Raw genomic sequence first — 27,843 nt, forward strand, 5'->3', positions numbered from 1 at the left:
TCCTCCTCCTCCTCCTTCCAGGACGTCCTGGTGGTGAACTGTTCCAAAGAGTTCATGGCGTCCAACCATGTCCTGGCCACGTGCCGCACGGCCCTGAAGAAGCAGGGCGTGGTCGGCCTCAACATGGCGCCCTGCATGAGAGCCTTCCTGGAGAGGCTGCCCGTCATGCTGCAGGAGCAGTACGCCTACGAGAAGGTAGGACGCTGTAAGGGGGCATCACACCACAGGGATCTCACACAGGCCGGCAGAGGGTCTAGAGTCCAGGACTGAGTTTTATAATGTTGCTTTGAAAGAGGGACTGATGATACCTGATGATACCTGATGATACCTGATGATAACTGATAATAACTGATGATACCTGATAATACCTGGTGATACCTGATAATAACTGATGATACCCGATAATAACTGATGATACCTGGTGATACCTGATAATAACTGGTGATACCTGATAATAACTGGTGATACCTGATAATACCTGATGATACCTGATAATACCTGATGATACCCTGATAATAACTGATGATACCTGATAATACCTGGTGATACCTGATGATACCTGATAATAACTGATGATACCTGATAATACCTGATGATACCTGGTGATAACTGATAATACCTGATGATACCTGGTGATAACTAATTATACCCGGTGATACCTGGTGATACGTGGTGATACATGGTGATAACTAATGATACCCGGTGATACCTGATGATACCTGGTGATACCTGATAATAACTGGTGATACTTGATAATAACTGGTGATACTTGATAATACCTGATAATACCTGGTGATACCTGGTGATACCTGATAATATCCGGTGATATCCGGTGATACCCGGTGATACCCGGTGATACCTGATAATATCCGGTGATATCCGGTGATACCCGGTGATACCTGATAATATCCGGTGATACCTGGTGATACCCGGTGATACCTGATAATATCCGGTGATATCCGGTGATACCCGGTGATACCTGGTGATACCTGTGTCTTGTCCAGCCTCATGTGGTCTGTGGGGAGCAGCTGGTCCACAGCCCCTACATGCAGTGCCTGGCCTCCCTGGCCGTGGGGCTCCACCTGGACCAGCTCCTGTGTCGCCCCCCGGTGGCCCCTCACCTGCGGCGCTGCCCCCCCGAGTCCGGCACCTCCGTCTGGAGCGCCAGCGAGTGGGCGTGGCTAGACTGCTTCTCTACCACGGTGAAGGCGGCCGAGGCCCTCGCACGGGGCGCCACCTTCCCAGAGTCCTTCTCCGTCCCCGACCTGGAGCCGGTGGCCAAGGAGGAGATGACGCTGCTCATGGTGAGTTACTTTTTATTTGACTCTAACAGAAAACTAACAGTGAATGTGACGGAGGATAAAACCCTGGCGGCCGGTGTCTCTGCCTGTTTCTGCAGGACAACAGTAAATGGGGGGCGGGGATGGACGAGCAGATCATGTCCTGGGCCACGTCCAGACCAGAGGTGAGTGAGTCCAGCTCAGACCCCGATGACCCTCGGCTCCGCTTTGACTCCATGATGTTTGTTTGCAGGACTGGCACCTGGGGGGGAAGTGTGACGTGTTCCTGTGGGGGGCGGGACGCCACGGACAGCTGGCCGAGGCCGGCAGGAACATCCTGGTCCCGACCACGGCGCCGTCCTTCTCCCAGGCTCAGCAGGTACCAACACAAACCAACAGCTGTTTAACGAATGGACGGACGCTGTGTTACTTCACTCTGCAAAAAAATGCATAAATCTCTTAAACCACTTCAACACTTTACAAAAACACCAAATATCACTTCCTGTGATTCTGATTGTGGTTTAAATTCAAGTTTGATTAAAGTCACAGAAAAAAAACACACACAAAGAAAATGTCCCAACATTAGTGTTAAAGCTGCTCATGACTTAATTTAGACCAAAATAATCAAAAAAACATTTATCAGTCAATTAAACTAAACTAAACTAAAACATTTTCTATCATCTACAGATGTAAACTTTCTATTGTTAGAGTTTTTCAGAATTTACTAAAATGCCAAAGAATCTTTTGTTGTGTTAAAATATCTCGTTAAGTAGCTTCATCCCCGTAAAGAAAATTTAACTTGTGAACTGGTCAAATTTGACCCTAACACGATATAAAGGCTCCATTTATGAGATTTATGCAAAATAAATGTGAAGTTCAGTTTTTAAAGCAGTTTATTTTAACGTTAATGACTGAACAGTGTAGTAAATCGTTTCTTCCGTGTCCTGTTGACTTGTTAGAAATATTATTACTTTTAATTTCACACTTTGTTCAGAGACTTTGTGCCTCATGCACAAACAGCCACGAAGATGAAGATGGAGAAATTTCCCAAATAGATGGAAATGTCTCCAGCGATGCCCAGAATCAGAATTACTTATTAATCCCAGGGGGAAATTAGTTCATTAGTTTTCATTCCAGCAGCTCCTGCACCTAAAGGTGCAGACAATAAGAACACACACAAAACATATATCAGAGAACATGTGTTCCTGGTTGTTGCTCTATAATAACATCGAGTACAAGGGAATCATTCCACAGAAACATCAGACTCCAATAAATCTGTGAGAATCATTTTGTTTGTGTGAGAACACGTCGTCCTCCGTCCTCTCAGACTTTAACTGTCCTCTGCTGCAGGTGGTGTGTGGTCAGAACTGTACCTTCGTGATCCAGCCCAACGGGACGGTGTTGGCCTGTGGGGAGGGCAGCTATGGACGCCTGGGACAGGGCAACTCAGACGACCTCCACGTCCTCACCGTCATCTCCGCCCTGCAAGGTGACAGCAGACGTCCTCTAGACCGGATCAGACCCTGGTCCAGGAAATGTCCTCAGCTCCTAGAGAGACTGACTGTTCACTTTATTGTTAATAGTTTACAAAGTTTAGGTACAGATGGAAAAGAGTCAGTGTCCTCTGTTTTAATTTGAAGTGAATTAATGAATTAGTGTCTGGGATAAGATGGCAGAGGGTAGGTTTAGTGTTTGTCACATGCTCAGTGAAATGTGTAAAAACAGTAATAATTACACTCAGAAGGACGGTAAAAATATCAGTATAGATGTAGAAGTGAAATAAAATCTAAACAGTAAACACAAGAGGGAGGTAGCTTGTATATATATGAATTTATAGTATTTTAAAGCAGCTGTGTCTGAATTAAATTAATGCTCCACAATGACAATAACAAACATCTTAATCTTAGTTTTCTACTGGACGTTAAACTCAATTATCCAAAAACTGAGCCTTTTTATTTTTAGGGTATTTTGTGATGTGTTGAACAGAATATTAATTAAAATAATATAAATAAGAAATAAATGAACCCATATAATAATAATAATAATAATGTTGAATCTAATTCCAGGTGTTTTCTCCTTAGAGGTCGTTGCATCTTTAGAGGTGAAGTCCAGACAAACTTTAGACAAACGTTTGGTCTCAGACGTGTTGAAGCTTCACTTCCATCCATGCAGCGATAGAGCTAAGGAGGCTAAGCTAATTAAAAAAGCTCCCAGATCATGAGACTAGTAAATATTTAAATGTTTCTCAGTTCTCTGTGTGGATAAATGTTGTCCTACTGTGCAACCTCCTCCTGAAGCCTGAACACGCTGGACAATAAAATATGACTGAAGATGAATGTGGATCAACACAGACTAGATGTTAAAGGTCTGGGGCCTAACCCCAAACCTGTTAACTCACTGGATGACACTCAGACACTTAGAGATCAGTTCAACTTCCACCACAGCGTTTAGAGACCTCCCTGGTCCCTGGTCACTGACCCTGGTCCCTGGTCCCTGGTCCGTGGCCCCTGGTCCCTGGTCCCTGGTCCCTGACCCTGACCCTGGTCCCTGGTCCCTGGTCCCTGGTCGCTGACCCTGACCCTGGTCCCTGGTTCCTAGTCCCTGGTCACTGGTCACTGACCCTGGTCCCTTATCACTGACCCTGGTCCCTGGTCCCTGGTCCCTGACCCTGTCTCCTGGCGTCCTCAGGTTTCGTGGTGACCCAGCTGGTGACGTCCTGTGGTAGTGATGGTCACTCCATGGCGCTGACGGAGAGCGGCGAGGTCTTCAGCTGGGGGGACGGTGACTATGGGAAGCTGGGCCACGGGAACAGTGATCGCCAGAGGAGACCCCGGCAGATCGAAGCCCTCCAGGGCGAGGAGGTGGTGCAGGTCAGTGGGTCTCTGTAGTCCTGGTTCCTCGGATGCTGCTGCTCAGTTCATAACCCCCCCTTCCTCCCCCCCTCGTCTCCAGATGTCCTGTGGCTTCAAACACTCAGCTGTGGTCACAGCTGATGGGAAACTGTTCACCTTTGGTAACGGGGACTATGGCAGACTGGGTCTGGGCAACACCTCCAACAAGAAGCTCCCAGAGAAGGTCACGGCTCTGGAGGGGTACCAGGTTGGCCAGGTAGGATGAAGGTTCTTCACATAGACATGTTTATCTGGCTAGAAATAAAACAGTTTGATGTGTGAGGACATGGGGCACTACTCACAGATCATTAAAACCTCATGTTGTATCATCTATTGATTAAATCTATTAGAATTATCAGAATACTGATGCCTATCCTACACCTGTAATAACTCCACCCAGACACTAGGAAGCGCTCTGTCTTTTTACCAGTTGTTTCTACTTCCTGCTTCACTTTGAACAATAGAGGCTGAATAGGAGGCAAACGAATGAACTTAGAAATGAAATAAAGACATATTTATAATAATTATCCACTGGTAGTAGGAGGTTAAATATAAATTAAATTGTATAACGATTAATTAATTATCTGTGTTGTCCTCAGGTGGCCTGTGGGCTGAACCACACTCTGGTCGTCTCTGCTGATGGGATGATGGTTTGGGCCTTCGGTGATGGAGACTATGGGAAACTGGGTCTGGGCAACTCTACGGCCAAGTCCTCCCCCCAGGTACAGACGGGACAGGAGACACCTGATGGACACGTGTCCATTCACAGTTCATCGTAACCTGAATGTGTTTTAAATCCCTCAGAAAGTGGACGTTCTCTGTGGAATCGGCATCAAGAAAGTGGCCTGTGGGACTCAGTTCTCTGTGGCTCTGACCAAAGACGGAAAGGTTTTCACATTTGGACAAGGTGAGAAAAAATACTAGAGGACTAAAATAGGACAAGGAGAGAGACTAGAGGACTAAAATAGGACAAGGAGAGGAGACAGACTAGAGGACTAAAATAGGACAAGGAGAGGAGACAGACTACAGGACCAGACTTAGTAACGTGTCATTAAATATGAACTGATTCATTCATTACTTTGAGAAAACACTCAGTAGATTCTGTTTCTGTTTCTGTTTCTGTTGTCCATGTTGTCCTGTCCCTGTCCTGGTCCTGGTCCTGGTCCAGACCGTCTCATTGGTCTACCAGAGGGCCGAGCCAGGAACCACAACCGGCCCCAGCAGGTCCCGGCCTTGTCGGGGGTCCAGGTCCAGGATGTGGCTGTAGGAGCTGAACACACTCTGGTCCTTTCCTCCACGGGAGACGTTTACACCTGGGGGAGCAACTCAGAGGGACAGGTGACCTATTCTCCTCCTCCTCTCCTCCTCGTATTCTCCCTCTTCTTCCTCTCCTCCTCTGGTCTGGTCCTACCTGACTTCTTCTTCTGTGGTGTCTGGTGTAGCTGGGTCTGGGCCATACGAACCATGTGAGGGAACCAACGTTGGTGACGAGTCTTCAGGGGAAGAACATCCATCAGATCTCAGCAGGACGCTGCCACAGCTCCGCATGGACTGCTCCTTCTGCTCCTCCTCGAGCCCCAGGTCAGCTCCTCCTGCTCCTCATAACCATGGATCTTCACACTCCTCCTCCTCCTCCTCCTCCTCCCCTTACTCCTCTCCCTCTTCCTCCTCCTCAGGCTCCTCGGTTCCTCTCCAGCTGGGTCTACCCGTGGCCGTTCCTCCTCAGTACAGTGGGCTGAAGGAGGTGAGCATCGAGGTGGTGAGGGCTCGTCTGCGCCTCCTCTACCACTTCTCTGACCTGATGTACTCCTCCTGGAGACTCCTCAACCTCAGCCCCAACAACCAGGTGAGAACCAGGAGCAGCTCATCATGGTCTGTGTTTATTTACATGTAAATGTATATTTACTCAGTTGAAGCTGCAGGATTCAGATTCTTTTTAATTCTAGAAACGTATAAACTAGACCAGGTTCCTCTGACGTGTCCTAAACATGAGGTTATAACATCCAGTCGCATGTCACATGATAAGAGATGTGGACCTCAGCAGTGACGATGTGTGTGTAGTTCATGGTTCCCTGGTCTAAAGTCTGAACCTGGTTCTGGTTCCACAGAGCTGTACGTCCCACTACAACGCTGGGACCTGGGGGATCGTGCAGGGCCAGCTGAGGCCCCTGTTGGCGCCCCGGGTCTACACCCTGCCCATGGTGCGCTCCATAGGGAAGACCATGGTCCAAGGAAAGAACTACGGCCCCCAGATCACCGTCAAACGCATCTCCACCCGGTCAGAACCCAGACGCCTCGGTCACTCTCACTTCATGTGTCTTTGTCTTTATTCATCCTGTGAAAGGAAAGAACAAGATAAAACAAACTGTCTCTGAATCAGCTGTGATGTTCTAATGTGACAAACACATGTTCACATATGAGAGATTCATTCATTGGAAATGAATTTAATAGTCTTGTGATTCCTGCATCAGGGGTCAAACTTGTTTTAGTTCAGGAACCAGGAACTTTAGAGCAAAATTAATTAACAACAACAGCAGCTTTTCCTTCATTTTAGTGCAAAGAAGAACATAATGAAAATGTTTATGTTTAAATAACATTTCAACAACAACCTGACATCTCTCAATAAGAGTCAGTGTAATGTGGGCTCATTGCTGCCACCTGCTGGTAAGTTCTGGGTCTAAATCAGCTAAAACTCAAATACGTGCTCATTTTATTTAAAAGTTTCTCTTCAGATTTAATAACTTCGCCACCACAGTGACGCTCTGGTCTGAGGAGTTGACCGTGTCCTCCTGTGTTTGTCCTCCAGGGGGCGTAAGTGTAAACCCATCTTCGTGCAGATCGCTCGCCAGGTGGTGAAGCTCAACGCGTCCGACCTGCGTCTTCCCTCCAGGGCCTGGAAGGTGAAGCTGGTGGGGGAGGGAGCCGACGACGCGGGGGGAGTGTTTGACGACACCATCACAGAGATGTGTCAGGTGAGTTCAGCTCTAGACCTGGTCCTGGTCCCAGTCCTGGTCCCAGTCCCACCCTGACATCCTGTAAATGTCCCGTAGGAGCTGGAGACGGGAGTCGTGGACCTCCTCATCCCGTCCCCCAACGCCACCGCAGAGGTCGGATACAACAGAGACAGGTGAGGACGGGGACAAACCAGCAGACACAGGGAACAGCTACACTTCATGTCCTTTAAAGTGTTTAGACCAGATCTTTGATAAAACCACTAAGTGATCTTAGTCCCACATATTTCCCAAAGTCTCATTAGACTTTAATGATCATGAAGGAAACTACTTGGACACATCGGTCCCAGTAGGAACAAGTTAGAAAACCACAGACATGGACTTAGAATGTAAATCTAAGTTATGATCAGATGAATAAACCTGCTCCTCTGGCTGGTAGGTTCCTCCTGAACCCGTCCTCCTGCCTGGACGAACACATGCTCCAGTTTAAGTTCCTGGGGATCCTGATGGGCGTGGCCATGCGCACCAAGAAGCCCCTGGACCTGCACCTGGCGCCGCTGGTCTGGAAACAGCTGTGCTGCATCCCCCTGCAGCTGGAAGACCTGGAGGAGGTGGACCTGCTCTACGTGCAGACGCTCAAAAGCATTCTTCACATTGAAGACAGCGGCATCACCGAGGACAATTTCCATGAGGTGTGACAGAAAAACACCAGCTAACCACGCTAACGCTAGCTCTGTCTACTACTGTCATAGCCTCCCAGCTAACACTAGCTCCTCCTAGCTAATAGTAGCGCCTCCTCGCTTCCTAGCTAACAATAGCTCCTCCTAGCTAACAATAGCTCCTCCTAGCTAACAGTAGCTCCTCCCAGCTAACAATAGCTCCTCCTAGCTAACAGTAGCTCCTCCTAGCTAACACTAGCTCCTCCTCGCTTCCTAGCTAACAATAGCTCCTCCTAGCTAACAGTAGCTCCTCCTAGCTAACAATAGCTCCTCCTAGCTAACAGTAGCTCCTCCTAGCTAACACTAGCTCCTCCTAGCTAACAGTAGCTCCTCCCAGCTAACACTAGCTCCTCCTCGCTTCCTAGCTAACAGTAGCTCCTCCTCACTTCCCAGCTAACAATAGCTCCTCCTAGCTAACAGTAGCTCCTCCTAGCTAACAGTAGCTCTTCCTAGCTAACAGTAGCTCCTCCTCGCTAATAGTAGCGCCTCCTAGGTAACAATAGCTCTTCCCAGCTAACAGTAGCTCCTCCTAGCTAACAGTAGCTCCTCCTAGCTAATAGTAGCTCCTCACATCTTTATTTCTGGGTTTTGTTTTGGTGTTTTGTTCCAGATGATTCCTCTGGATTCGTTTGTGGGTCAGAGTGCAGACGGTAAAATGGTTCCTATCATCCCGGGAGGAAACAGCATCCCTCTGACGTTCTCCAACAGGAAGGAGTACGTGGAGAGAGCCATCGAGTACAGGCTGCATGAGATCGACCGCCAGGTACGAACGGTTTATTTCAGCAGCGTAAACATGAGAATCAGAACACGTCTCTATGAGCTCCGTCCTGTCGTCCACCAGGTGGCGGCGGTCCGTGAGGGGATGTCCTGGATCGTCCCGGTGCCGCTGTTGTCTCTGCTGACGGCCAAGCAGCTGGAGCAGATGGTCTGTGGGATGCCCGAGATCTGCTGCGACGTGCTGAAGAAGGTGGTGCGGTACCGGGAGGTGGACGAGCAGCACGCCCTGGTCCAGTGGTTCTGGCAGACCCTGGAGGAGTTCTCCAACGAGGAGCGAGTCCTCTTCATGCGCTTCGTCTCCGGACGCTCACGCCTCCCGGCCAACACCGCAGACATCTCGCAGAGGTTCCAGATCATGAAGGTGGACCGGGTGAGTTTCCACATACGCTTCATCATAACATCAGTAATAATCAGTAGATTGTAGCAGGAGAGAGAGAAATAAGATGAAAAGGAAGGAAAGAATGAAATGATGGAAGAACGAAGGAAGTAGGGAAAGAAAGCTCTGATGACGTTAGCATCAGTGCTAACAGTGCTAACAGTGCTAACAGTAGTACCTATGAGGTGGGGTGTGATGTGATTGGTCTGTGGCCTGACTGCCGGCTCCTGATTGGTCCCCAGCCCTACGACAGCCTCCCCACCTCCCAGACCTGCTTCTTCCAGCTGCGCCTGCCGCCGTACTCCAGCCAGACCGTCATGGCCGAGAGGCTGCGCTACGCCATCAACAACTGCCGCTCCATCGACATGGACAACTACATGCTCTCCAGGAACGTGGACAACGCCGACGGCTCCGACACCGACTACTGACGCCCCCCCACTTCAGCACCAGAACGCTTGGTCTCCTCTCTGGGGTTTATTAGTTTTTATCCACACACCGATTCACATGAGGGGAGCAGCTTTTACTTTTTACTCCACGTCCCGATCTCTGGGTTTCTGCTGCATGGAGCTCTGTTTCTGTTTGACTGTATAGCTGGAGGAGGAGGAGCAGGAGGAGGAGCAGGAGGAGGTGGACTGTACATTGTGTAAAATGCTTCATTAGGGAAATGTTTTGCATAATATCCATATTTATTGTTTTCATTGCTGACGCTGAGTTTCCCCAAAGCAAACAACAAAAAAACAACATCAATAAAAACTGCATCAGTGGCTGGAGTCGACTCTGATTCACAACTACACAACAAGATACAACCTCCATCAGAGGGAGGAGGAGGAGGAGGAGGAGGAGGAGCAGGAGGAGCAGGAGGAGCAGGAGGAGCTGTCCCCTCGTCCATCTTCTCTCTCTCTGAGTTCAGTTTTAGGATCTTTGTTGTTGTTCAGTGGAGCAGCAGCAGGTGGCGCTGGACTCTGATGTTCCTCCAGGTTTAGATCCAGGAACATTTAAGACCTGAACCTGAACCTGAACCTTCTTTAGACCAGGGGTTCTCATGTGGTCCTGACCCACGTCAAAGGAAAAGACGGAGTAGTTTGAACCTGGATAGTGGAACAGAGGAGGATCTGGTCACTGAGCTGCATTTAAACTCAAACCAGGACTCCTCCCTAGTGACTAACTCACCTCTGACCAGGGAGACGAGTTCATCCATGAGATATGAGATGTGTAAACCTCACAACACAACACACACAAGGTTTGATCTGAAAATAGAAGAACATTCAGATCTGCTAGTGGTCAAATGAAACTAGAACCCTGATGTTTTCTCAGAGTTGTTCCTAGATGGAGGTAGAGGTGAAAGGTTCCTAAAGAAGGTTCTGCAGTGAGATGTGCTGAGAGCAGGGAGGAGAACTTTAAGAGGCTTAGAGAGGAGAACATGGTGGGAAGAAGAGGAGGAGAGATATTCTCCTGGAGCAGGAATCCAGCCCCTGAGACATTTTACCTGGTTAATACCACATGGATGAAGAGCAACAATGGTTTTAAAGTAGATCTACTATTTATTTCTCTTCAGTCTCATAGATCAGATTCTAGGATTCAGTCTGTGGATGTGACTCCGTTACTACTCACTAACATCACAGCTCCTCAGACCAGACTCCTTTAGGCTCAGCTAGGAGCTACACCAGAGGACCTGGACCTGGACCTGGACCTGGACCTGGACCTGGAGGAGGACGGGTCCTGGTCTGGTCCTCATGGAGTCAATCAATTACACCGAGTGGAAAGATCTCCAGGGTGTCTTGTTCTCATCATGTGACACGGAAAACAATAATAATAATAATAATAATAATAATAATAATAATAATAATAATAATGATAATAATAATAATAATAATAAATAAATAAAGGCAAATAATAATAATAATAAATAAAGGCTAATTATTATAATAATGAGAGAACTGCTTCAGGTTTCAATGAACCTCAGCTTTTTTAAAGTTTGTGTTTCCTGTTTGTTGACAATAAAGTTTCTTTAAAGGAGAGTTTTACTGTTGACGTCATTGTTTCTGATCATATCTCTCATTACTGGAATATTTTCTATTTCCTGAACAAACCAACCTTCATTTATTTGTTATAAACCTCATAAATAAATAACTTCCTGCGGCTCCAGACGCGGATTCATCCGCTGATAAAAATAGTCCCAGATAAATGTAACTAATCCTGAAAAGAATAAAAAGAAAAACACTTTATGTCTTTATTTTTTAAATAATCTGCGCTTCATCTTCTTCCTCAGGTTCTCAGTTTGCAGCGGGTTGTGATGACAGCGCCATCTAGCGGCGGATGTCAGAGTTACTTGTTGCCATGGCAGCGGCTCCATCAACACAATATTAAACAAACATGAATAAAACTTTATCATTTAGAAATGAAACCTCTGATTCATCTCCGGAGAAATAATCAGTCAGAGGAGGAGGTTTATTCACCACAGCAGCTTTTATTTCATTTCTGTCCGTTTCTTTGTGAATCTACAGTTTTATTTTATACTGAAGCGTGTTTTTGCGTGTAAACGTAGTTTCTTCTACATGTGAACCATGAAACATAATAACGCGTGAAGCGCGACGAGTCTCCAGCTGAGGCCTGAAACACAAAGAAAATGTTTGTTTATTTATAGAATCTGTTAATAATGAATTGATTTTATTATTATTATTTAATAATTAATACTTTAATCTGCTGCAGGTCAACACACCTGACTGAGTCCCTCCGCCCTCTGGAGCTGACGTCACAGAATCTAAAGGAAACAAACCAATCCTGTTAGCATCCTGTTAGTATCCTGTTAGCTTCCTGTTAGCATCCTGTTAGCTTCATGTTAGCATCCTGTTAGCATCCCGTTAGCTTCCTGTTAGCTTCCTCTTAGCATCCTGTTAGCATCCTGCTAGCATCCTGTTAGCATCCTGTTAGCATTCTGCTAGCATCCTGTTAGCATCCTGCTAGCTTCCTCTTAGCATCCTGTTAGCATCCTGATAGCTTCATGTTAGCATCCTGTTAGCTTCCTGTTAGCATCCTGTTAGCATCCTGTTAGCTTCCTGTTAGCAGCAGCCCCATTATGAAGGAAATAAACCCTTAAAACTATTCCAGATTAATACAAAACAAACATCTGCTTCATGAAGATAAAAGTTTAGTTAAGACGTTTAAAAACAACCGAGGCCCAAACTAATCACACACATTATCATGCACAAAATGAACACAATTTAAAACCAATAAAAGAAGATAAATGATAAAAAGACAAAGTTCATTGTTTATCTGGGACTGAACTCAGTCCAGTGAGCAACTTTAACCTGGACAGGTGTGGACAGGTAAGCATAGGCGAGGACAGGTGTGGACAGGTAAGCATAGGCGAGGACAGGTGAGGACAGGTAGACTCTGAGTCTCAGACCATTCAAACATTTAAAAACAATAAAACTTTAAACTGTAGCTGTGAAGAAGTGAGGACGGGACAGACGTGGACAGTCAGAGACCAGAGGACTGAAGGAAGGAAGGAAGGAAGGAAGGAAGGAAGGAAGAAAGGAAGGAAGGAAGGAGCCCTGAACATCTGTTTAGGGAGATAAGTCCTGACTTTGTCCAGTAACTGTAACCGGATGTGTTGATGTATTTATTCATTTATCCGCTGCTTCTTAGCAGAAGACAAACTAATGGAAACAAACGGGCAGAAATGTTGACGTCAGGATTTATTTCAGTTTCTACTTTTATTAAGGTTTGATGCGCGACACGAGGCCTCGTAGCCCCGCCCCCTCTCACCTGTCATCCTGTCCAGCTCCACCCTGTAGTCGGAGAACTCGTGCCGCTTGCTCACGGAGCAGACGTGGGCGCCGTAGTCCTCGGGCCGGACGTCCTGGATGGTGAGGCCGATGCTGCCGGGGCTGTAGCTGATGTCGTAGCCGATGCTGCAGTTCCGGAACGACTTGTGTTTGATGTAGTGACACAGCAGCTCGTTACGAGGACTCCGCCACTGCACCGACAGCTGCGACACCTGCGCCCGGTCCTCATAGTGGTACGAACATGGCAACGAGACGCGCTGGCCGGGCCGACACAGCACCTTCACAGCGCCACCTGCAGGCGAGAAACCGGGGGTGTGAAACGTACGGCCCGCGGCCCAGACTGTGACTGTAAAGGTGCTGCTGTTTCTAATGTGTCCACAAGGGGCCGCACTGTTTTAGTCAGAGTTGTGGACATAACACACCAGAGGCCATAGACTGTATATAAACATGGACGCCACATCTCCTCCACAGACCATCTAGTCTGAGGGCGGAGCCACAATATTGATGCCCCGCCCTCACGTCCTCCAGACTCACTGGCGTTTAGTTTCAGTTTAATTAATCTCCTCTCACCGTCCCATGTGACCTCTTTACAGATTGTCATGGCAACCGGTGGTCGCCAGTATGTCACATCCTGTTTCTGTAGCGTCCAATAATTAACTAAAACGAAACTTATACAAAGAACTGACTCTCAACATTCATCATCATTATATCAACTACCGGAAATGACTGAAACCATCTTTGAAAAAATGATTTAACATGATTTTTAGTGTTTCATTTTGGCCGAAGTCCCGCCCACTAACATGGAGAGGGTGGAGCTTATGACCTGCACTGCAGCCTCCAGCCTCCAGAGGGAGCTCTACTAGCCTTAGCTTCCCTTTGGAGGAGGTGTCGTGGCGTCCATCTTTGTTTAGAGTCTGTGCGAGAGACCAAGAACTAAAGGACAGACGCAGTAATGAGGTGAAATGAGGCTGTAAATGATTTAATCTAAACATGATCATGTTCTCAATACAAATGTGAAGTTTTTGGTTATTTGGAGGTTTTTATGTCTCACTGACACGTGTTCCTAATGTTTTGGTCTGAGCTAAATAACAGAAACACTTCAGAGTTTAATCCAGTTCAGTTTAATTAACACCAACATCTGTTTCTACATCAACTCAACATTATTCAGGTTAGAATGACTTCGCTGCTGTACCTAATAAACTGGCCAGGGAGTGTTTATCTACATGAGACTTACTCAGTTTAATCTAAAAGCCTCATATCATCACATTTTAATCAAATTAAATCACATTTCACTGACTTCTGTCCTGATTCTTTTAATCTTTTGCTCATTTTCTCAATTACATCTTCACATATATGATAAAAACATTTCTTATTTTAATACACATCAAACTCATCCTGTGAAAGGATTCAACCCTTTGAGTCTTGAGACTCGTTGAGATGAGAGCTTTTTATTGAGAGGACAGATTCTTTCTGGACGTATTGGAAGCGAACTCACCTCCTGGTCCCAGCTGAGACAGAAGCAGCCAGAGCTGGAGAGGATTCCTCCACATTTGTTGCACATTAACTGGTTTGTTGAGACGAAGCAGCAGCAGCAGCTCAGAGTTCAGATGATGATCGTCTACTATCACTTTTGTTTTCTCCGTCAGATCAGTTTCAGCTGTTCCAGAAGAATCTAGAAACCTGATGCCGGGTCCTCAGAGAAACGTCTGCTCCCGTTAACCTGCTGTTTCCAGACGCTGCCACATCCTCAGGTCAACACAGACAAACGCTCCATCATCCCGACACTCTTCATTTTATTTCTCTTATCTCAGACCTTATTTCCTTTTATTCCCTGTTCTGGAGGTTTTTAGGTGAAGCACCAGGTCAATATTATTATTACATATTATTATAGATCAGATCTGTCTCTCAGTGGATAAAATGTTGAATGTAACTGAAACACAGAGACGTCACATTATCAAACATCTTTAACGTTTTATTTTAACTCGTGGTCTGATGAGACGAGCAGGTTCTGATTCACATCATGATCCGTGATTTTTTCTTTCATATATAAGAATAAAACCATAAAAACACAACCATCAGTTTATTCAGCGTCTCTATAACCAACACATGGATCATTTCAGTCCCACAGACTCAAAAACTCAACACGGTTACAAACACGACATGAATCCACTGATGACTTCACTATTAAACACGAAGGTTTTAATGAATAGTTTGTGAAGTTAATGATTCAGGTTTAAATGAATCCACCGTGTTTCTCCATGAGTCGTGTTAACGTCACAACTTGCAGCTTCATCAAACCTGCTTCAGCTCCCCCTGGTGGCTGGAGGCTGCAGTTATGGTCATAGGCCCCGCCCCCTCCACGTTAGTGGGCGGGACTTGGGGCTAAAACTAAAATACACGTCTAATAAATATTTATCAAGGATGGTTTCAGTCATTGTAGGAAGTTAGTGTGATGCTGATGAATATAATATCAAGTGTTATTTTCTGGATAAGATTCGTTTTAGTTATTTGATGCTATAGAAACAGGATGTGACATCATAGCGAAAACCAGCTGCCGTGAGAGTTGTAAAAACTATTTTTATAAAAATGTTCAGTGTATGATCCAACATGTCTTTGTAGCTGGTGGAGGTGGAGCAGATTGTAGGATTAATTAAGGGAAAACACCAGTGAGTCTGGAGGAGGTGGAGATGTGGCGTCCATATTTATATACAGTCTATGGTTTAATCGGTTTTTGGTATTTTTTTGGTCTTGATTGGTTGGTCTTGGTTGAACCGTGTTTCAAAACTCATGCATTTTAAATCTGTATTTTTTAATTTGTTTTTTATAAAATATAAATAGATTGACTGAATCTGTGAATCTGCAGTATTAGCATGATGTTAGCATGACGTTAGCATGACGTTAGCATGACCCATAGAGACACAAAAACTTTATTAAACCTGCAGCATCAAACCTCTGAGATAAAGATATAAAAACACGTTCCTGTACAAGTGATTTACATCCTGACAACAACAACAACAACAACATCAATAATAATAATAATAATAACAATAATAATAATAATAATAATAATAATAATGATGAACCCTGGTAATGTGCAGACTCTTGTGGTGAAGTTGTGAATCTTTGTGTGCTCTGTTTCCTGGACACATTCAGTCCTGGACTAAAGCAGCGATTCCATCAGAACCTTGGCTCCGGTTCTGAGTGTGTCTACTGGACCTGGACCTGGACCTGGACCTGGACCTGGACCTGGACCTGGACCTGGACTCACCACCACCACCGCTGCTGCTGCTGTGACGTACAAAATGATCACAAAACCACTGAGACACAAACTATCAGTGCAGAAATACGGCTCATATGTTACAGCTGGTTCGTCCGCTGGTCCTGATGATGATGATGATGATGATGATGAAGATGAAGGTCACTGGATGCCTCTGAATAAACACATGGCGAACACCATAGCAAAGAGCTGCAGAGAGAACACACACAAACATACCAGCTTCATTTCTACAGAGATTAAAAATCCATTGATTCATTTCCACTTGATTCGTCTGAACCAACACAAACTGATTTGAATCAGAAATGAGAGAATGAACCGACCTCGATGGTGAGAACCACGATGGCCAGAGCTCCAGCTGAGTAGATATAAGCCTCGAAGTGTTCGACCACGGCCGAGTAACAGCCCTGAAGAACAAATACCACGTTAAAGGAGCTTCTGTGAATCTGGAAGTAAGATGTTAACAACAACAACAGGAGAGACATGAGGAGACGTTTATCTACGTCTCTACGGTCACAGATTTAAAGTCATTACATTTACTAAATATTAAACCTTCATAAAATAATGGCCCAAGATTCTTTTTTATTATTTTTAATAATAAATATCAAATATTCAATATTTGATTCAGTTTGTTGAGTTTTCTGAAAAACCTGGAAAAAATACTTAAATAACATTTAAAATTTGACATTTAGATTCAAATTGTAACATTTAGATTTAACATTTAATATTTATTTTCCATCAGTGCTTTAGATCTGATAAAAACCTCATTATTTTGTGTTTATTTGCACGTCCTTCTCTACAGGTCAGTATCTGATGGTTTCTATCCTCCAGTGACGAGTTTCTGTCTGAAGAAGCTCCTCAGAGGAAACGTCTTCTCTAAACTCTACGAGTCCTGAACAGTTTTTGGATCTAAACCAGGACCTGGAGGACTCAGACCTTCTCCTGGACTGTGCTGTTTATGTCAGGTGAGTAATGACCTTGTTGTGTCGGAGGGCCACGCTGCCGCCACTCACACACTGGTCCACGCCCACGTCTCCAAGGTAACGGTTCCTCTGGCAACAGGCCTCAGGAACCATCTTGTTGGGGCTCAGGAGTCTGAAGAGACTCTCATCAAAGTCCTCAGGACCAGATACACCACAGCACAGGAACTGGAAGAGACAGAGGACAGGATGGATGGAGGGAGGGATGGAGGGAGGGATGATGGATGATGGAGGGATGATGATGGATGATGGATGGATGGATGGACGATGGATGATGGATGATGGATGGTGGATGATGATGGATGGAGGGAGGGATGGAGGGATGATGGATGGATGGATGGAGGGATGATGGAGGGATGATGATGATGGATGATGGATGATGGATGGATGATGACGGATGGATGGATGGATGGATGGATGGATGGATGGATGGATGGATGATGATGGATGATGGATGATGATGGATGGATGGATGATGGATGGATGGATGGATGGATGGATGGATGGATGGATGGATGGATGGATGGATGGATGGATGGATGGATGATGGATGGATGATGGATGGATGGATGGATGGATGGATGATGGATGGATGGATGGATGGATGGATGGATGGATGGAGGGATGATGGATGGATGGATGATGATGGATGATGGATGATGGATGATGGATGGATGATGATGGATGGATGGATGGATGGATGGATGGATGGATGGATGGATGGATGGATGGATGATGATGGATGATGGATGATGATGGATGGATGGATGATGGATGGATGGATGGATGATGGATGGATGATGGATGGATGGATGGATGGATGGATGATGATGGATGGATGGATGAGGGAGGGATGGAGGGATGATGGATGGATGGATGGAGGGATGATGGAGGGATGATGATGATGGATGATGGATGATGGATGGATGATGACGGATGGATGGATGGATGGATGGATGGATGGATGGATGATGATGGATGATGGATGATGGATGATGGATGGATGATGATGATGGATGGATGATGGATGGATGGATGGATGGATGATGGATGGATGGATGGATGGATGGATGGATGGATGATGGATGGATGGATGGATGGATGATGGATGGATGATGGATGATGGATGATGATGGATGATGGATGGATGATGGATGGATGGATGATGGATGGATGGATGATGGATGATGGATGATGGATGATGGATGATGGATGGATGATGATGGATGATGGATGGATGATGGATGATGATGGATGGATGATGGATGATGGATGGATGGATGATGATGGATGGATGGATGATGGATGGATGATGGATGGATGATGGATGGATGATGGATGGATGATGATGGATGGATGATGATGGATGGATGGATGATGGATGATGATGGATGGATGGATGATGGATGTTTCCCGTGTTCAGAGTGGGAGGGCGGGTGGAGCGTGTTGAGGTCGACTCACCGTGGTCATGATGGCGTTCCAGGTGGAGGTGAAGACGTCTGGTTGTGTGGTGGTGTTGTTGTGTTCCTGGTAGTGGTGTTTGAGCTCCCTGCTGAAGTAGTCTCTGGTTAACTGTTACACACAGACACACAAACACACAGACACACAGACACAAACACACAAACACACAAACACCGGCCACGTCACAACCTGTACATCACATACTCATTCAGGTTAAAATCAGTATAAACCTAAACCAGGTCTAAACCAGGTCTAAACCAGGTCTAACCAGGTCTAACCGGGTCTAAACCCAGGTCTAAACCGGGTCTAAACCAGGTCTAAACTAGGTCTAAACCAGGTCTAAACCAGGTCTAACCAGGTCTAAACCGGGTCTAAACCAGGTCTAACCGGGTCTGAACCAGGTCTAAACCAGGTTGTTCTTCCAGGATTAATCAGAGGGTTTTTGTGTTGTAATGAACTCAGATCCGTTCTAATCCACCATGTGAACGGATCCAGACTCGGTTCTCACGTGTTCTCTGAAGAGGAACGCCAAGATGGCCGCCGAGAGCTCTGCCAGGAAGATGAAGAGGATGAGCATGAAGAACTGAAACAGAGACACGGAGAGACGTGGTTCAGATTTAAAGACATTTAGAGGGTTTATATTCCTGTAGTTCCGCCATTTAACCACTAGATGGAGACAGAACCTCATTAAATTCAGGCTCAGATTCATGTGGTGGATAAATGATGGAGAACCACGAGGAACCATGACGAATAAATCCTGACACGAGGACTGAATCCAAAGGTGTCTACGTGTTTTCTCTGTTAGTGTTTACTAGAAACAAATAGTCAGAAAAAAAAGTTGGATTCTTGGGTTTAAATCCTGATCTTTGCTGTTTAATGACTCACTGAATAGAAATGAATCAAACTGAAACTTTGGTGGAACTTTCTGATCTGCTGCCGTGTGATTGGCTGGTTAGATGCTGATGATGATGATGATGATGATGATGCTGATGATGATGATGCTGATGATGATGATGCTGATGATGATGATGATGATGATGATGATGATGATGAAGGCTGTGATTGGCTGGTTTGATGATGATGATGATGGTGATGATGATGATGATGATGATGATGATGCTGATGATGATGATGATGATGATGATGATGATGAGGGCTGTGATTGGCTGGTTAGATGATGATGATGATGATGATGATGATGTAGATGAAGATGATGATGATGAGGGCTGTGATTGGCTGGTTAGATGCTGATGATGATGATGATGATGATGCTGATGAGGGCTGTGATTGGCTGGTTAGACGCTGAGTGTGATGAAGCTGTGACTCACGAGGAGCAGGAGGCATCTGTTCTCCCTGATGGCTCCACAGCAGCCCAGGAAGCCCAGCAGGAAGAGCAGCCCCCCCAGAGCCAGGATGACGTAGACGCCCGTGAACAGCAGGGGGTTCACCGCCACAACCTCCCTGAACCCCAGCGGGTCCACCAGCACCCAGACCCCCAGACCCAGCAGGAAGGACCCCCCCAGCTGGAAGAGACCGGACCTCACATCACTGTACAGTCAGTTAAATACTAGAATAATAATGATTTAAATACGAAAACAAAAACCATTTAGATACTTAATAATATTAATAATTTAAACACTTCACATGTCTCAAGTCAATTAACCTCATGAATATTTTGGAGCTAATGCTTGTTTTGGTTTCCTTAGACAATTCCTTCCTTCCTTCCTTCCTTCCTTCCTTCCTTCCTTCCTTCCTAGTGTTCCTAATGAAGTGGCTGATCAGAGTGAAATGTTGTGAAAAGGGTCAAAACTCACAAAGATGAAGAAGTTGAAGATGAACATCAGGTACTTCATGCAGCTGAGACAGTCGCCCTCCATGACTGAAACCTGGGAGGAGGGAAGGAAGGAAGAGAGGAGGGAAGGAAGGAAGGAAGGAAGGAAGGAAGGAAGGAAGAGAGGAAGAGAGGGATGAAGGAAGGAAGAGAGGAAGGAAGGAAGGAAAGAAGGAGGGAAGGAAGGAAGGAAAGAAGGAAGGAAGGAGGGAAGGAAGGAGGGAAGGAAGGAAGAGAGGGATGAAGGAAGGAAGAAAGGAAGGAAGGAAGGAAGGAAGGAAGGAAGGAAGGAAGGAAGGAAGGAAGGAAGGAAGGAAGGAAGAGAGGGATGAAGGTGTCAAACATCATCTCTGAGATGTTTCGTGTTTTCTTTTCTTCGTGTCTGAGTTGATCTGAGGTGAAAACTCTGACAAGGACGAAGCTTAAAATAGAAGAAAAAATTTAGACTTTAATTATTTAACGTGGCTAAAATAATAGTGGAGGGAGGGGGTGGACATGGAGGGAGGGAGGGGGGAGACACGGGGGGAGGGAGGGGGGAGACACTGTCACACAAACTAAATAAGATATAAAACAATGAGACATGAAGGACGATAAAATAAGATGTTGAAGCATGAAAGTGACAGGACACGAAACCAGGATGAGGGAACAGAACCAACGTATGAAGCGTCACATATAAACAGAGCTACGTACCTGATACTTAAATCTAATCTACATTTATTAACTTTACCATGAACAGTTTAGATTAGACAGAGACGGAGGTGATATAATAATAATAATGATGATGATGGAACATAGTGACAGCATGAGAACGTAATGAGCTCTGAGGACTGAACAGTCCAACTCACCATCTGTCACAACCCAACACCACAACACAGACGTGTGGACATCACCACATGTCCTCAATGTCTCACCATCACCACATGTCCTCAATGTCCTCAGTGTCTCACCATCACCACATGTCCTCAATGTCTCACCATCACCACATGTCCTCACATGTCCTCAGTGTCTCACCATCACCACATGTCCTCAATGTCTCACCATCACCACATGTCCTCAATGTCTCACCATCACCACATGTCCTCAATGTCCTCAGTGTCTCACCATCACCACATGTCCTCAATGTCTCACCATCACCACATGTCCTCACATGTCCTCAGTGTCTCACCATCACCACATGTCCTCAATGTCTCACCATCACCACATGTCCTCAATGTCTCACCATCACCACATGGAACCAACAACCAACAGTGATTTCATCTGAACTAGAGCTTTGATCGGATTAATTAGTGCCTCCCTGTTAAAGAGCTGAGGCTCAGAGTTTTCAGATTTACCTGATCTGTTAAATCACATTTGTTCTACTGAACCTGTTAAAGTGGAGGCCAAACTCTCTGGCCACGCCCACAAATGATCACATGAACGCCACATTTCATTTGGACCATTATAAATAAACTGGAAATTGCAGCAACTGAAGGCATCGTTCCATAAGTACCTGTTAATGGTTCCTGGGATTTAAACGTAGTTGGAACCTCTGACCTCTGACCTCTGACCTCAGCTGTAGGACGGAGACGGAGACGTTAGGACGGACATTCATGGTCCTGTGTATAAATAAAGACGCCATGTCTCCGCTTCTTCTCGTCCAAACTGATGCTATTTTCCCGGGGATACGTGCGGCGCCATCTTGTGAGTCTGATCAGTACGGTCTGAGGGCGGAGCCATGACACTGATGCCCCGCCCACACGTCCTCCAGACTCACTGGTGTTTTCCTTTAATTAATCCTCCGCTCTGCTCCACCTGCACCAGCTACAAGGACACGTTGGATCAAACACTGGACTTATTTTTTGAAACGGTCCCACGGGACCTTACAGAGCGGTTGGCATGGCAACTGGTGGTCGCCATGATGTCACATCCTGTTTCTATAGCGTCAAATAACAAACAAAAGCTAAACTTATCCAAAAAATAACACTTCAACATTCATCAGCATTATATTAACTACATAAATGACTGAAACCACAACAACACACCAACAAAATCAACAAAATCAACAGTGCAAAAGGAGAAGGAAGACTGGAAATAAGTCCCGCCCACTAACATGGAGGGGGTGGAGCTAATGAGCTATACTGCAGCCTCCAGACACCAGGGGGAGCTCTACTGACTTTGGCTTCACTTGAGAGGAGCTGTTCGGTCTATGGTTAAACCAGTTCTTAGCCAGGTATGTATGTGGAGAACATACGTGTCGTAGCTCTGGGGATGGTTCAGTTCTAGTTAGTTCTAGTTGTCGTTTAGTTTAAGTTCAGAGTTAATGTTCACAGAGGAAGAATGTACCTTCCTCTCATTGGCAGCTGAACACTATTGTTATTATTATTATTATCATTATTGGTGGATCAGCTGGTCCTGGATGAGAAGCACAGATGTGATCCTACTGTCGTTTCTGTGGGTTTCCATAGCAACCACCACATGGCAGCATGAATAACATGCCGATCAATGATGCTGATGCTGTGACGGCCGTGAGAAATGTCAGATGAAAACCAGAGGAGTGATTCATGCATGATTCACTCCAGTTTGGTTCACTTTGTTTGTTTGTTTAGTTGTTTTCTAACTCGTCACAATCTCTGAACCTGTTTCTTATTTAGAGGAGACGAGGACGAGTCCTGACGAAACAGACTTCAGAGAAATGATCACAGCCTCCACCAGGAGGGAGGAAGGAGGGAAGGAAGGAAGGAGGGAAGGAAGGAAGGAAGGAAGGAAGGAAGGAAGGAAGGAAGGAAGGAAGGAGGGAAGGAAAGTCAGGTTTGATTTAAGTTTTAAAACCTCCGTCCTCGTCTAAAATGACTCAGAACATCCTGAACGTACACAAAGAAACACAACCACACACGAGGCAGAAACACTAGACTGTCTATGCACCAATATTACATATCAGAGCAATGATGATGTAAATGATTAAAACCAAATAAATATCAGTAGCAGGCCCAGTGTGTCAGACGCTCAGTAAACACCAAATCCACAGCGATGACAGAGGAATAATAATAATAAATCACATCATTATTTTAACTGTTATTGTGATAAAATGATGCCGATCCGTCAAAGTGAAGACGCATGAGTCACGGACGACTCATCAGATCTGGACACCAGCATCACCCACGCAGCAAGAAAGAACCAGATGTCTCCGTCTCTAGGAGGGAAGGAGGGAGGGAAGGAAGGAGGGAAGGAGGGAAGGAAGGAGGGAAGGAATAGTCAGCTGACCTCATCCTCTGAACCTGGACCTGAATAACTGGACCAAATCTTGATCAGTCTGGACTCCTCAGACCTCATGACCTCCCCCCATGTCTCCAGAGTCTTTGTGCTGCTCCCTGTCAGACTGGAGCCTTTTTTCCCGGTTGTCCTCCCTGATCAGTGGTTTTCTGTGCAGTCCCTTGAGTTCCCTTCACATTGTCCATGGTGTGAAATGTTCTTCCTTCCACTATTAAACACAGCCCTGAGTTCTACTGCTGCTTTTCTTCCAAACGTTTCTCCATTCAGCTATCAGGCTCCTCTCCTGTGGAACCAGCTCCCAGTTTGGGTTCGGGAGGCAGACACAGTCTCTGCGTTTAAGGTCAGGACTAAGACTTTCCTTTTAGACAAAGCTTATAGTTAGAGCTGGACTTAACCGTCCCTTAGTGATGCTGCTATAGGCCTAGGCTGCAGGGGGACGATGCACTGAGGACATGTCCTCTCCTCTTTGTCCTCTAATATCTTATCATTTTATTTTCTATCTCTTATCATTTACTAACCACTGTGTCTCCCTCTCTCCCCTCCATCTTCTTGTGAGGGTCTTGGTCTGGAGGCTGAATTCGACCTGTGGAGTTCTAAGCTACATCTGCTGCCGTGGCCTCATCAACCAGCCAGTCTTCATGGTCTGGAGTCTGTGTATCAGACCTGTGGAGCTCCATAAACTACATCTGTCCCAGTCTTCATGTCCTCCTCCAGGTGTCCACTCCTACCTAGATGAACTATTCACCAACCTGCTCATGATTCCTGTTATACTCACAAACTGTCTCACAGATCATCAGCTGTGTGTTATATTACTAGATCCTACATGTTTCCTTCAGCTTGATGTTTGTATCTATGACAGAAGTTAGTTTATCTTGTTTCTCCTGTTCTTCTCTCTCTATCTTCTCTGGTTCTACCCGGCTGGTCTTCAGCAGATGGTTCCTCCATATGAGCTGGTTCTGCTCCAGGTTTCTTCCTGTTAAAAGGGAGTTTTTCCCTCAGGCTGCTCTGGAGGTTTCAGGCTGGTTTTTGTGAAGCGTCTTGAGACGATTTGTGTTGTTATTGGCGCTATATAAATAAAACTGAATTGAATTGAATTGAATTGAATTGAATTGAATTGAATTGAATTGAATTGAATCAATCAGGATTTATTTCTTCCTGGTAGAACATGGTTCTCCACTGTCCTTCCAGTCTGTAATAAAGGTCTTAAGCCAGTTTTAGTAGTTTCTAGATGTTTCCTCTGCTTGATGCAGCCAATGATTTGACCCTTCTCCACCAGACTAACATCTCCTCCACCAGACTAACATCTCCTCCACCACCACGGGATGTGGAGGAAACGAGAAGCTCCTCATTACATCAGTTGGTCTTAAAGAACTTGTTGAAGAAAATCACCGTGAACTGATTATTTGGAGACTTTTTCTTTTCGTCCAGGTTGTGTATTTATAAAATTAAATCTTAACCGACATCATTTCGTGGCTCCATAATAGTAAATATTAAAGAGTCAGTTTTGTTTTTAGTTATCTTCTGTTTGGTGTGTTGACGTGACTGTGACGGAGGACGAGGGTCTTCATGTATTTGTTGATTAAATTAACGCGACCTCTCCTCCTCAAACACTGAGTCTCTGCTACTAATCTCATTAAATCCGACTGAAACTCGATTAAGAACCAGATGGTGAGTCGTCCTCGGCCCAGAGACCCTTCTGAACAAAAAGAGACGTTTCACCAGCTCCATCCTGCTGCTCTCTGACTTCCTGAACCCAACCAGACAAAGACGAGTGGACCAGGATGAATCAGCTCTGAACAGAGTCCATCATGTGTTGTTTCCGATGTCAGATCAGACATGTGTCAGTGGATGAGCGTTAGCCAGACAGATGCTGCTGTGGTGATGGAGCCCGAACATCCTCCTGGAGGCTCAGTAGCATTTATAGTTTCTTTTTATCTAGTTCAAGTCGTGACACTAAGAAATTAGAGACCACTGGCTAAAACACAGACAGCTAACATTAGCAACCATGCTAAATTATGTTTGGTTATTATTATTTTTTTGTTATTTTTACATTTTTTAAGGATCTCAGTTCACTTTGATGCCGACTAAGTCAACAGGGTTTATCAATGGGAATGTTTCATATTAGAGGCTAATCAAGCATCAGTTTCAATTCATTTAAATGGAGAAAATATACTTTAGGAGACAACACATTAAAGTTCACAGTGTTCGGGATGAAGTGATGATTTATTTAAAATGTAAAGCAAACTTGGACGGCCTGGCAGCTGAAGCAGAAAATGACAGAAGTGTGAAAGTAACACCAGGAAGCAGCCAAATGCTCGTCTGGTTTCTAATCTGTGCACAGTGTCCGATGGAAACCAGCTCTCGTTACAGCTTCTCTCGTTCTAGGTCGCCTCTAATAAACACATGAAGAACTAAGATCGTTCCACAGGGTTCATGCTAACGACCTCTATGATCATAAAGTTTGTCAAATGTTCAAGTTCAGGCAACTCAAAGTTAAGAATTATCCAACATATCGACATGATTCAATTATTTTGGCGGCTCCCCCAGCCTCCCAGCTAATAGCAGCTCCTCCTAGCTTGCTAGCCTCCCAGCTAATAACAGCTCCTCCTAGATTCCTAGCCTCCCAGCTAATAACAGCTCCTCCTAGATTCCTAGCCTCCCAGCTAATAGCAGCTCCTCCTAGCTTACTAGCCTCCCAGCTAATAGCAGCTCCTCCTAGATTCCTAGACTCCCACCTAATACTAGCTCTTCCTAGCCTCTCAGCTAATAGTAGCTTCTTCAAGCTTCCTAGCCTCCCAGCTAATAACAGCTCCTCCTAGCTTCCTAGCTAATAGCAGCTCCTCCTAGCTTACTAGCCTCCCCAGCTAATAACAGCTCCTCCTAGCTTCCTAGCTAATAGCAGCTCCTCCTAGCTTACTAGCCTCCCATCTAATAATAGCTCCTCCTAGATTCCTAGCCTCTCAGCTAATAGTAGCTCCTTCAAGCTTCCTAGCCTCCCATCTAATAATAGCTCCTCCTAGATTCCTAGCCTCTCAGCTAATAGTAGCTCCTTCAAGCTTCCTAGCCTCTCAGCTAACAGTAGCCCTTCATAGCCTCCCAACTAATCCTAGCGTCCTAGCTTCTCAGCTAATAGCAGCTTCCTAGCTTTCTAGCTACTAGTAGATTTTCCTGGTTTCCTAGTCTCCCAGGTAATAGTAGCTCTTCATAGCCTCCCAGCTAACGGTAGCGCTTCCCGTTTCCTCTGTTGAATGGTAAACACAAACTACTGCCACCTGCTGGTCATTAGCTGTAGTCTCTGTGATGCGTTCAGGTACAACTTTTTGTTCCAGGAGATCTTCATTGATGAGAGTTGGTGTATCTGGGTCTTGTTTTCCTGCCTCTGTTATGTAGCTTCATTCATTCTAATTCTATAACTGATTATTGTCTGTGCACTTTAATGAAATTATTAGATTTGATTGTTAATATAAAAACATTAGTCCTGAAATCACTGGAACCTGTTACATGACCATCAGCTGTATGACACAGTTAATAGTGGCTGATAAAATAATTTGAATAATTAAAAAAATAAAAATAATTTTAATCTATTTTAAACATACCAATAACAAGCACACTTAACCTTAAAGCTACCGGTAAATTCTACGTATGTGTAGATATTCTGGCAGCTGCATCTGTCACATCCAGTGCACGAGTGTTTTTATTTTTCTTTATTTTATTACATAGATTAATATCAACCATATTCCACCATGAAGCTGTAATATCAGAGCCAACCTACCGGGCTTCTGGCTGCAGCCGTGTCTTTAATCCCCCGGTGACTCAAACTAGTGCATCCGATAAACTCTGAGAACCGGCTCCAGTGGCTTCAGCAGCGGGAGGACGGAGCTCTGTGCTCGGCGAGGACCGGCGCGACCGACCCGCTGTCAAACACCCGACACTGGAGATGTACTACTTCCTGTCTGGGATTCAGAATAAAAGCCTCACAATGACAGAACATTCAGACCATAGACTGTAAATAAAGATGGAACACCTCCTCCAAAGTGGAGCCAAAGCTAGGAGAGCTCCTCCTGGTGTCTGGCTGCGGTATAGGTTATAAGCCCCACCCCCTCTGTGCTAGTGGGCGGGACTTGGGCCAAACTAAAACGCTAAAATACACAACAATTTTTATTTTTTGCAAGAATGGATTGAGTTTTAGGTAGTTAATATAATGTCGATGAATGTTCATGTGTCATTTTGTTTTGATAAGTTTCGTTTTAGTTTGTTTTTTGACGC

At 45.3% G+C, this 27,843-nt stretch overlaps 2 protein-coding genes across 7 annotated transcripts in view; one reads left to right on the forward strand and one right to left on the reverse strand.

The window, feature by feature from the left end:
- Positions 1-9,758, forward strand: part of herc1 (HECT and RLD domain containing E3 ubiquitin protein ligase family member 1) — a 51,973-nt gene extending 42,215 nt beyond the window's left edge. For all 6 annotated transcript variants that reach the window (XM_047580349.1, XM_047580350.1, XM_047580351.1 and 3 more), the window contains exons 61-79: positions 22-195; positions 1,005-1,304; positions 1,400-1,465; positions 1,534-1,659; positions 2,631-2,769; positions 3,969-4,150; positions 4,233-4,388; positions 4,771-4,893; positions 4,976-5,078; positions 5,340-5,509; positions 5,614-5,752; positions 5,848-6,017; positions 6,280-6,449; positions 6,978-7,143; positions 7,222-7,298; positions 7,562-7,814; positions 8,452-8,604; positions 8,683-8,988; positions 9,237-9,758. In XM_047580349.1, the coding sequence (XP_047436305.1) occupies positions 22-195; positions 1,005-1,304; positions 1,400-1,465; positions 1,534-1,659; positions 2,631-2,769; positions 3,969-4,150; positions 4,233-4,388; positions 4,771-4,893; positions 4,976-5,078; positions 5,340-5,509; positions 5,614-5,752; positions 5,848-6,017; positions 6,280-6,449; positions 6,978-7,143; positions 7,222-7,298; positions 7,562-7,814; positions 8,452-8,604; positions 8,683-8,988; positions 9,237-9,422 (3,159 nt within the window). In that variant the 3' untranslated portion in view covers positions 9,423-9,758. The remainder of the gene's footprint in view (positions 1-21; positions 196-1,004; positions 1,305-1,399; positions 1,466-1,533; positions 1,660-2,630; positions 2,770-3,968; positions 4,151-4,232; positions 4,389-4,770; positions 4,894-4,975; positions 5,079-5,339; positions 5,510-5,613; positions 5,753-5,847; positions 6,018-6,279; positions 6,450-6,977; positions 7,144-7,221; positions 7,299-7,561; positions 7,815-8,451; positions 8,605-8,682; positions 8,989-9,236) is intronic.
- Positions 9,759-14,733: 4,975 nt separating this feature from the next.
- LOC125005238 (tetraspanin-18-like) lies at positions 14,734-27,555 on the reverse strand. The gene is made up of 8 exons (XM_047580430.1): positions 27,350-27,555; positions 20,312-20,383; positions 19,826-20,020; positions 19,006-19,080; positions 18,498-18,608; positions 17,034-17,204; positions 16,380-16,463; positions 14,734-16,248 (listed from the first exon to the last, which is right to left on the reverse strand). Exons 2-8 carry the CDS (start codon positions 20,372-20,374, stop codon positions 16,201-16,203), a joined length of 747 nt encoding a protein of 248 aa, XP_047436386.1. The 5' UTR covers positions 20,375-20,383; positions 27,350-27,555; the 3' UTR covers positions 14,734-16,200.
- Positions 27,556-27,843: the final 288 nt, after the last annotated feature.

This window comes from Mugil cephalus, chromosome 3 (genome assembly GCF_022458985.1).
Source record: "Mugil cephalus isolate CIBA_MC_2020 chromosome 3, CIBA_Mcephalus_1.1, whole genome shotgun sequence".
Taxonomy (NCBI): Eukaryota; Metazoa; Chordata; class Actinopteri; order Mugiliformes; family Mugilidae; genus Mugil; species Mugil cephalus.